The sequence below is a fragment of the Acanthisitta chloris genome, unplaced genomic scaffold (assembly GCF_000695815.1).
Source record: "Acanthisitta chloris isolate BGI_N310 unplaced genomic scaffold, ASM69581v1 scaffold15684, whole genome shotgun sequence".
NCBI lineage: Eukaryota > Metazoa > Chordata > Aves > Passeriformes > Acanthisittidae > Acanthisitta > Acanthisitta chloris.
Genome location: NW_008668889.1, coordinates 1 through 11,259, shown reverse-complemented (window position 1 = coordinate 11,259; position 11,259 = coordinate 1). Strand labels below are relative to the sequence as shown.

General features: G+C 51.6%; 1 protein-coding gene across 1 annotated transcript; it reads right to left on the bottom strand.

The window, feature by feature from the left end:
* Positions 1 to 62: 62 nt before the first annotated feature.
* Positions 63 to 11,255, bottom strand: LOC103800742 (uncharacterized protein KIAA0895-like; the record flags this gene model as incomplete). The annotated part of the gene is made up of 6 exons (XM_009073127.1): positions 63 to 870; positions 1,380 to 1,477; positions 2,232 to 2,537; positions 2,934 to 3,066; positions 6,962 to 7,105; positions 11,136 to 11,255. Coding segments are annotated over 6 exons (966 nt in total), but the record flags the coding sequence as incomplete, so codon positions are not given.
* Positions 11,256 to 11,259: the final 4 nt, after the last annotated feature.

Here is an 11,259-nt window from a genome sequence, read left to right as displayed (position 1 = left end):
GGGTGTCCACAGCAGTGCCAGCTTGGTTTTTGATGCTAGCCACAACCTTTTACCCACACATCTTTTCCATTATGTTATCTTTATTACACGCTTTTTCCTAACATCAAGCCCAATCCACACCCTGAGTCCTCAATGCCAGGCAGGGTGGCTGTAGTTGGGATGCAGAGCTGGGCAGAGATTGGTATGTGGGGGATTAAAGTCCTTCCTGCTGCTGGTGGGGACATGAGGGAAGGGGTAGGGAGCAGGAAAGGTATCCATGGGGTGATCCGTGGGTGCAGGCCAGCCCTTATTCCCTGCCAGGCACAGCCCAGAGCACCTAGCCCTGTCTGACCCCAAATAGGTGCCCCTGGGAGCACCCCAGGTACCCTACAGACATCTCCCTGTCGCATTGCAGCTCCCCCAGCACAGCCTTCTGCACTCAGGGACCAGCACATCGCCCCAACTCTGCCCTCACTCCCCCTGAACCCTCTTCTCCGGCTCCCCAAAGCCACATGGAGCTGCACAGCCGCCCCCAAAATACACAGGGACGACGTGGGGGGGAACACATCAACACTAATCACACTGGCCCTCTCGGCCGCGCTACCCTACACAGTGGTACATGCACAGGGCGCCGGGCTCGGGCTCTGCCCTCTCCTCCAGCCCTAATAAATACCCAGTAAATGGCACCAGTTACACCCTTGGGGTGCTGGTTTGGGGGAATGGCCCTCAGTCAGGCAGTAACTGCTCCAGCTCCTCCTCGTTCAGGCCATTGGTGGTGACAATGTGGTCCAGCTGCTTCATATACCGCTCCAAGTCCTGCATGAAATGGGGGATGCGAACCTTATCCAGGACCCCAAATTTCTTCAGCCGATTGACATCTTCATAGGAGACCTGATGGGAAGCAGGGAGATGGGGTCAGCCCACCCACCCTGAACCCTGACAGGTGCCAAAGGGGACATCTGGCCCCACTGCAGCCCACCTGGGTCAAACCCCCACTGCCCAAAGACCTCTCCTGTCTGTGGGGAGGCAGCAGGAGAGCTGCTGGAGATGTGGGATTGGCAAGGATTTGTGGTTTGGCAATTCTGTGTCACTGCAGGGACAGGTGACAGCAGGACTGCTGTGGCTGAGGGCCAGCAGAGCTTAACCTTCTGGGTTAAGCCTCTTCCTGAAGGTCTTCCACAGAGGATTATGGATTGTCCTGTCCTTCCTTACATACTACCCAGCACAGCCTTTCCCTGTTCCACTGAGACCCGTAAGCACAGGGAAAGGCAAAGAGCTGAAGGACTGCCAGGCAAGGGCTGGTTTTTGGGAAGCCATGGGATTGAGGGAACCCACATGAGCTTAGGGATGGAACAGGAGTCTGGGATCAGCCACTCCCTTCACCTACCCCCAGCCATTACCTTTCCAAGTGCAGCCAGCAGTGGGAAGTCAATGGTCTGCCGATGGCGCAGGATGCGGAGAATCCCGTCCAGGTAGACTTGGTCCTTACTGAAACAGCCTGGAAGAGCAGAAGAGGCCTGGGGGAGGGAACCTGGCTTCCCACCACCCACCGCTTGCCTGAACATCTGCCGACTGCAGTGACCAGAATACTCCAGGGCTCAGGACTGCTGGGTCCCAAGGGATGAGCACTGAGAGGCAGCTGGGTGCAGCAAGAGCCCCAAACCTCACTGGGATGCTTTGCCCTTCTTCCCAAGTAATTTTTTTAATGGTAAACCACTACAAGAATCCAAGTGTATTCACAGTAATGCTCATTTTTCCTCTCCTTTGGCTGCTGCTTCCCCTGGAGCTTGTGCAAGTCCCTCAGGGGACAAGTATAAACCCACGGGAGAGTGGTACTGGGGATGGGGAGGGATGTAGGGGCAGGCTGCTGTGGCTACATGTGGGGAGAAAAGGGTTAAAAAGCAGAAGACTGGTGTGCAGGACTGTAAATTGCTCGAGTGACCTTGCACATGGGAGTAACTCTTGATAAGCCTGTGTGAACAGCAGGCTGGTGATCCTCTGATCTTGTGTACCTCTGCCCAGGTGTTGACTTGGGGAATCCCCCAGTTAGCAAGGTAATGGCAATAAATTTACTCTTTGTGTCCTAGCCACAAGTCTGTGGTTGTTCTGGCTGCCTGTCTGTGCCAATTCACACACTGCAGGACTGGTGATGCTCAACCCATCCGTCAGCAGAACATACTCACCTTGGTTTTTCTTTAGAAGAAATACAATTCCTCCCAAAACCCAAAGGCTTTGCACCCCCTGAGCAGTACCTGGCTGTGAGGTGTCCGTCTGGCCCCGCTTCGCCCGCACACAGTACTCCCACCGGACACCAGCATCCTGGACATACTGCTCCAGGTCCTGGAAGAGGGCAGAGAAGGAGAGGCGGCTGGCGCGCTCGATGGTGTAGTAGAGCAGGGCTGCTCGCCACAGGAAGGGCTGCTTGCGGAACAGGACGCTGTGCAGGCTGGCCAAGCCTTCCTCTGTGGGGTTTGCTGGCTTCAGGCTGTACTGCTTGCGGCCCTCGGAGCTGTGCCAGGGCTGGCGGGTGTTGTTCACCCCACGGATGTAGTGGGTGCCTAGGGAGGGGAGACACGAGGGAGTCCTGTCAGTCACAGCCTCCAAAAGGCTTGACTCCCACTCCCATCCCCTGCCAAGTCACTGGTGTTGCGGCCAAGACACAGCACCCATGGGTGCATCAGTCTTGGCTGATGATAATGCCATGGGACATCTGATTGCTCTAGTACCCAAGAGAAGGCCAGGGCATGGGTAAACAGGTGGGTGCCTGACACCCCTGCCCTGCACACATAGGTGTGGCCTCAGTCCAGGAGCTCCCCTGAAGGATGCCTCCTTGCAGGACCTGTGGGTATCACCTTGCCCTGCGGTCCCTGCAGCCCGCAGGCTGTTAGCCCAGTGATGGTCACAGCATCCCCCCTGCTCTGCCCCCCACCCACAGCCACACAACCCCCACTGACCTATCTCGTGGCGCAGCATCCCCTCCAGCCAGTGCTGCCGGGCTCCAGCCAGGTTGATGGCCAGGGTTGGCCGGCTGTCCTCCACCATCATCACAGCCTGGGACAGGAGGTCATCAGTCAGTTGCACCACCACCTGCAGAAGAAGGAGGAGGCAACTGCCATCAGCAGGGTCTGGCCTCTCAGCAGAGGCTGAGATGGTGGCAGATGGTTGTAAAAAGCCACTGACACCACGGGTGGCACCGTTTGGCACTGCCATCGCTGGCTTTTTCTCCTCAAAGGAACCACAGCCAGCACGAGCTGTCATGGAAGGGTGACAAAAGGAAAGAGATTATCCCAGTGGGGGCTGAAATAGCTCTAATCTCGTAACAGACAACAAAGCTGAGCGGGTACTGTGGGGGAAGCAAGCAGCTCCTGGGCAGCCTCCTCCAGCATCCCTCTGGCTCCCACATCACCCTCACCACCTTAGTCCCATGGGCTCCCCACAGTTTTATGGCCATACATGATGGGCATCCTCCAGAGACCTGCCTGGTCCCCCTCCTGCATCCCCACTGGCAATGGGATAGGGCAGTAACTTTGGCCACCAAACCAACCCAGCTCTGAACTCCCAACAGCACCCGCTTTGTTATGTGTCCAACCTCTGCACCCCACAACAAACATCTCCTGAGGGATCCAAGGCTCTGGCTCCATTTTCATGGACTCTTCTGCAGATTCTCCCATTCAAGGCTCCAAGACATGAGCAGTGAGGATGGCTCCATGCCAGCCCACCCTCGCAGAAGGAACTGTGTGTGCTGGCCACAACACACAGCAGGGATGGGCAAAGCATGCTCAGGACTACTCAAGTATCCTTATACGTAAAAAAACAGTTATTTTGGGAAACCTGGCTATTCCAAGTGCTGGAGCCAAGAGAGCTGCTCTCTGCTTACATGAATTAACATGCTGGCCAAGCAGCATTTTCTGACTACCCAACTTCAGACCTGCTGTGACGCAAAGCTTTGCTGGAGGAGGTGGTCCCTGGGAGCTCTTGCATCCAATCCTCAGGACAGCAGTCAAAATTGTTCCCCTACATACATATTAACTCTGTAAACCACCTATTATTTCACAGCTGACACTTTTCAGGATGAAAAAAAAAGAGAGGAGACTGAATGGCTTTGCTTTGACTCAGATTTATTGTTATTATTATTTATTATAAAAGCTAAAAGTGCAGCGTGACAGAGTGCTCTGCGGGGCAAACAAACAGCCTGAAATACTTACAGTGCAACAGCTTACCTGGATTAAAATACACCAGCATGAAAGGGAATCCCTTGCTAGTTCACCTCTGAGTCCCAATGCAGAGCCAGTCATACAGGAGCAATGGAAAGGGACTCTTGGCATCACTGGAGACCGGAGCTTCGCACACTGCTGTAGCCCTTCTCCCACTGCAGCAGCCCACCCTGCTGAGCTGTACCACTTGCCTTGTTTCAGGACCCTCCAGCTTTGCAGGTGCTGTTACAACCAGGACTGTGACTCCAGCCAAAGTCCTGCTCCTGGAGCAGCAGCACCAGCTCTCCAGGTCTGTGACCTCTTGGTCTGAGCAATGTCGCCAGTACATCCACGTGGTCTGTAGAGCTTCTGCTCAGCTTTTGTGGATGAAATGATGGAAAAAGAGCTCATTCTACAGAACTGAGGGAAGGCTTCTGGCAGCTCCCATGGCACTGGGGCATGGGCTCCTGCCTCTCCCCAGCAACTTGGCACTGCTCAGTACCTCTGACACTGAACAAGCAGCTCAGAGGTGAAGTGCACCGTCAGTGGGATCCCAGGAGATGCTAGCTAGCAGTGCTTAGGCTGACAACATTCCACAACCCCAGGGATTGCCATGCAGCACTTACCAATGGGGGCAGGTGTTTCTCTGCTGCAAGCTGTGAGCTCGCTGAAAACCATATGGAAACCTCCTAGCTCCGGCAGCATCACCACTGTCCTGAGTCAGAAGAAAAGCAGAAGAGGTTCAGGATTTGTAGCTTGGACCCCAACACAGCAGCTCTCGAAGACGCAAAGGTAATTACAGCATGAATACTTACCCAAGAACATGCTGCCTGCAGTGCTGGAAAGCAGGATCCTGCCTTCACCCGTCAGTGCTGGGACAAAGGGCAGCTGCCTGCAGTGGCTGCCACCAGCCCAGCCGTGCTGCCTGCCAGGACTGCCTGTGGGCAGGGACGCACCAGCCACTCGCTCTCTGCGCTAACACTACCCCCTGTGAGTGTTTCTTCTTATTTTAAGCAAGCCATCATGATTAGTGTGTATCAGGGAAGCAAAGGGCTTGGCAGAACAGACAGGACAGATGGTGAAAGTCAGCAATCAGAGATACAGGTGCAGGGAGAGAGACACATGCCTGAAACCACACAGTTCCCTGACAGGGTGTGAAATTATCAGCGACGCAGAAGTTTCAGCAAGTTTTGATCCTGTACAGGGAGTAAACTCTGCCAACATCACTATATCAAGAGCAGGTGAAACCCTTCCCTACCCCAGAGACATTCAGCAAAATTTCTAATGGGTAGAAAGGAACAAACCATTAATTGTTTTAAAAGCACTTATCAAAAGTTCCGGATCAAACAGCCACGTATCTCGCACACCAGTGTGCAAACACAGAGACTGAACTCTGCATTCCCTTGAATCTCAATATCCTGAGTTGGAAGGGATTCACAAGGATCACTGAGTCCAACTCTCAATAGCTCTGAGCAAAGGGAGAATTACACAGGGCTGAAAGGAAGCCAGTTACACACCAATACGTTAGACAAAAAGAGGGTTTTCTTCCCATCCAGAGCAAAACTGATGGAGAAGAGCTGAATTTAATCAAGTAATAAAACCAAGACAGAGCACACCTAGCAAGTCATAAGTGCAGATCTGTAAGACTGGCCAGTTGCTTGGATGGGTATCGAGACTGGTTGTGGACACACAAAGGCAGCTGAATTATAGGAAGAGATCTGCAGAAATCCTTTCAGTCCCAAGCAAAGGCTTAGGAGGACCAAAGTGCCAAACCCACATCCCAGGGACACCCCCATGAGGAATCAGGGACAGCCAAGGGTGCTGGAGGAAGAACGTTCCCTGGGCAGGTGGGACCTCAGGGGACCACTCATTCCCACTTTTGCAGGCGTGGAGTGCACAGGGTACTGCTGGGCAAGGTGATGCTTCAGGGAAACACTCATCAACAGCCCCGTTTGGAGATGGAGGTGAAAAATCAGAGGTAGGAAAAACAGCTTGTCCAAGAGGCAGCAGTGAGGAAGTCCCTGCAGCAGCCACCACCGTACATCCTCTGCCCTGCAGCCAACAGCCCAGGATAGCCCTGCAAGCCAAACCATGCACAGCCAGGCCCAGAAATCCTTCTCAGCATTTGAACCCAGGACAGTTTTGCCCATACCCTGCTGGTAGAAGGGGAAAAAAAAGCCCCTTAACTGCAGCTGTTGGACATCCTGTGCTGGATGTTGCTGGGGTGCAGAGAAACTAGACTAAGAGATGCTGAATTTCTCCCTTCGCTCCACCCCACATGGTTACTATTGTATCTTAACCACATAGTTCCCAGCCTTAAAACCTCAGGCTTTCAAAGCACCATAACCCAGCACGTCCTGCAGGACAGCAGGAAATCTCTTCCCCTGGCTTTGCTTTTGGACATGTGGGTGAAGGCAGCTGTTGGAGATGCCTGCCACCCCACTGCCAACAGCAAGAGATGACTTCCCGGAGGTAACTGATGCTTCATGCACGCAGCAAAAGGCTCCTGGCATGGCCACGCAGACAAGCAGCAGCTCCTATCTCTCCCTCTTAAGCACAAAAGGGAGATACACATGGAAAAAATCATGGGAAATTAGTGGAAAACCAGCAACCACGTCCTAATGCCAGGGTCTGCTGAACACAGCCAAGCAGGAGATGAAAGGACACCACTGCTCAGAGTAGAAAAACTTCCTCTTTGTACCCAAAACATTTCATAATCTGAGTACTTTATATCAGAAAATAAATATTTTGCTGTATTTTACAAGCAATAAAGGAGGGATGTGGATTACCTCTCCCACACAGCCTTCCTTCTGCATGTACTTTCGGATCACGGACCAGATCTGGCACTTGCTCAGCAGCCTCCCACCCGTGGCAACTTCGAAGCTCTCGTAGGTCCCATACTTCTCCAGCACAGTACGAATGATCCTGATTGCCTGCCATGCACAGAAACAAAACATCAGTGCAAACACTCTCCCTGCTTATAAATACACCTTAAAATCCCACGTGCAATGAACCCTGTGGAGATAAGCCCTGATTAATGCCTCTACAATGAGATGTGGTTTTGCAATACCTAAAAAACCAAGGAGACTGACCTGGCTGGAGGTGGCCACCAGGACAGACAGACACTTAATGCAATCAGCATGACTCACAGCATATTCTTTCTGTTGTTTATCACCCTTGCAAGCATCTCTTGTGGCAATGGGGCAGAGCAGAAGTGAAACTGCATCATTGCAGTGTGGTTAAAGCCATAATTATTTTCAATCTTTTCTGCTTTCAGTTCTGCTTTCAAACTCCAGCACAAAGAGCTCCAGCTTCTCAGCTTGACTTTTACTCCCAGAGTTTCTTACTACAGCACTGAATTCCAAGCCCAGCAGCAAATTTCAAGCCTGGCAGTAAGCCTGTGCATCAGCCCCTGCAGTGACACTGCTCAGCACCACCAGCCTGCTGCACACCCAACAGCCTTCCAAAAAAAGCAACCCGTGCTCCACTATTAGCATTAACATTTATGGACCATCTATAAAATATGAACATTTATTAGCATGTTATGTCCCCCACAATTATGCTTTCATGGTAGGCATTTTCAAGCAATGACTTTCTCCAGTTATAGCAGGTGACAATGACTTTCAACTGATTCCGGTGTTTTTCCAGCAGTTTTATTGTATCTGCAAACCTGCCTGAGCTGCTGCCAAGCTTCCCAGCCCAGGACCAAGTGCTGCTCCTGCACAGTGGGTGTTTTATCTCCTCCTGCTGAGCAAACCCACTTTGCTCTCATATGGTCTTCCAGCAGCTGCTAGAGCTCTGCAGAGAAGGTTCCATCCCTTCCCTCATCCCTGAGGTCAGCCAGGATCAGGACATGGGTGCTCATCACCAGAACCAGTGCTCAAATCATCCAATATGCCATAAGACAAGAGTAAATAGCCTCAAGTTGTGCCAGGGGAGGTTTAGGTTGGATATTAGGAAAAACTTCATGGAAAGGGTTGTCAAGCATTGGAACAAGTTGCCCAGGGAAGTGGTGGTATTTACCTGGAGGTATTTAAAAGACATGTAGATGTGGCACTTGGGGACATGGCTTAGTGATGGGTTTGGCAGTGCTGGGGTAATGGCTGGACTTGATCTTAAGGCTCTTATCCACTAAACGACTCTATGATCCTAAGAGGGGCTTTGTGGTCAGCATCTGGTGAGCAGCCTCCTGAACCCCTGCAGAAGGTCCCAATTTTCCTTCCCTGGGCAGTTTTCACAGTTTGTTTTTATTCTCCAGTCATTTACAGTGTCTTTCCAGGAGAAGCTCTGTGGGGTTTTTGTGTTGTCAGTTTTGTTTGGGGTTTTTTTGTTTTGTTTGCTGAATGATCAGGCTCATTTTTGCAGCACCACAAGGTACTTCCCAATGACTGTGGCAGAAAAATGACTTTTTGTACTCCCACTTCTGCTCAGCCACTTGGTCTCTCTCCTCCCAAGGGACCCAGAGCACCGAGCCAAGAGAAATCCAGCACAGCTGATGCCCAGGAGTAAAACAATCTAAGAATATGCTCCTCCCTGACCCTCAGTGCACATCCTGGCAAGCAAAATTCCTGAGATACCACATTTAGCATTCTGAGCATCCCCAAATCATGCACCCACCACATGCAGTGGAATAACAAATCCACCAGCTGCAGCTCTGTGCTGGTGCAACTCACATTCATGTGACAAACCAGGGATGTGATCTCCAGGATGATGAGCCTCCATGGGGCTGGAAGAATCCTCCTGGTTTATTTCAATTTTATAAATAATCCCCCCAGCACATGCAGAGCAGCTGGTGGAGCAGCTGGAAGCAGGGAGCTCCTGTTGGTTTGTCTGCTCATGTCCAAGGATGCTGACTTGGCAGAGTGTCTCATTTATTTAAGCACCATGATTAATGAAGGTCTTTGAAAATAAAAACAGTTTATAGCTAATAGTTAGCTGGCAAGGAAAAAGGCTTCCCAAAATAAAAGAGACTGGAAGGAGGTTACTGCAGGGCAAGAGCAAAGGAACAGTGAGATGAATACTGTCCCATTGCGCCATCACCGGAGAACTTGGAGAAACATTGGTAGAAACGCTCAACACAGTATCTCTTGCAAAAGGTTTTAGGATCCAGGATGAGACCATTCACAGTGGCTACAAATTCCATTCATTCAAAGAACTGCTCAGAGGAAAATAATCTCAACTATTCATCTTTTACTATGCTGCAAGTCAACTGCACCGAAAGAGAAGGCATGGGGAGAAATCAGTCTGAACAACTCGTTTTACTGCACGACTCAGAGAATGAAAGGCACTGAAATGCAGGAGGGAAACGCTGGCCAGATCTTTGCAGGAGCCAGAGTGTCTCCCCTGGAACAGCCTTGCTGGCACCAGTTTATCTGGGGCAGAGGTGCAGCAGGCACTGGGAATGACGAACTGCTTAGAAAGCTGTTTACAGAAAGGGCCTGAATCATCTGGATAATAACCCAGGCAGAGATAGGAGCAGTGATGCAGGAACAAGTAAACATTCAAAAACCAATAAATCAGTAAAGATGTTATTTGAACAAATAACTCCCAATTGGGAGGTGAAAAGAAACGCCTCTGGTGTGCCAATCTGAATTCAGGATAAGAGGTTTTATCTGTTTCCTTGCCTGTGTAGCAGAAAGGATGCCCTTCCCAGATGATGTCCACCCCCAGGAGCAAACTGGTTTTGGGGCATGGCCAGGCTCCCAGCTCCAAGCATGGAGCAGCTCCACTCCCTGAATCCCAGAAAGGCTCGTTTACAGGCAGAGCACCCAGAGAGCACACTCCTGACCCTTCCCTCCTGCTTGCCCAGTGCCATCCCCACAGCAGAGAGCGAGTCAGGAATGTTTCAGTAGTGTATGAGCCACAGAAACAGTTAAGCAAAAGCATACAGACTCCTCAAGCAGGGTCTACACCAACTAATATCATTACTGACCACATTTGCTGATGCCTTAAAGATGTTGCTGCACTGGACAATGTTTAGGCCTTCCAGAAAACAAGCTAGACTTAACCACCAGGTCATACAGGCTAAGGGCAGCTTCACTCACCATCACCCATGTGTTCCAGCTCCTTGGCTGTTATTTCTACAGCAACAAGTACAAAAACATAACAGCAAGGTGTCCCTGATGGAGCACAGCTCCCAGTGTAAGTCTGATCACAGAATCACAGACTGGTTTGTGTGGAAAGGAACCTTAAAGATCATCAAGCTCCAACCTTCCCTCCATAGACAGGGACACCTTCCACTAGACCAGGTTGCTCAGGACTCCATCCAACCTGACCAAGAGGTGGATGCTGGTAGCATCACCCAGCACCAGTATGACCAGCACCCATGCCATCCATGAAGCATGTACAACTCATGTAGGTAGGTGAAGTAGCTAAAAAGAGGTTTAAGAAATCACAGGATAAGTGTGCTGACAGCAGGATACAAAAGGTGTTGAGGGGAGCTGGGATCACGCAGCAGATGGGAAGGAAAGCAGACAGTGAGGATTCACATGAACAAGGGGGAATGGCTTTAAATTGACAAAGGGTGGGCTTAGGTTGGACATTAGAAAAAGATTCTTCACCGTGAGGGTGGTGAGACATGGGCACACAGGAGCTGTGGATGCCCCATCCCTTGAAGTGTTCAAGGCCACGTTGAACAGGACTTGGAGCAACCTGGTCTAGTGGCAGGTGTCAATGTCTATGGTGAGGTGCAGGGTGGGAATTAGATGGTCTTTAAGACTCCTTCTAACCCAAACCATTCCAGTATTACATGACCACGGACCAGCTCCTGGCAGGTCCCACCACGGAGCAGTCTCACCACGATACAACCTAGTGGCACCTGGACAGCCGTACCCTCACACCGGCCAGTGACAGCCCTCCCGGGGCGGGGGAACGCGGGAAACGGGTGAACTAGGGTCCCTCCTTTCCTTCTCCTCCTTTTCCTCCTCCTCCCAGGCCGAGCATCCCTCCCCGGCCCCGCCTCACCTGAGCCACGAAGCGGTCGGAGGCGGCCCCGTACTTATCGAGGATGGCGGTGGGCACCGGCTCCGCGTACTCGAACTGCGGATCGTAGGCGAAGCTGGCGCGGAAGAAGCGCTCCCGCTCCGCC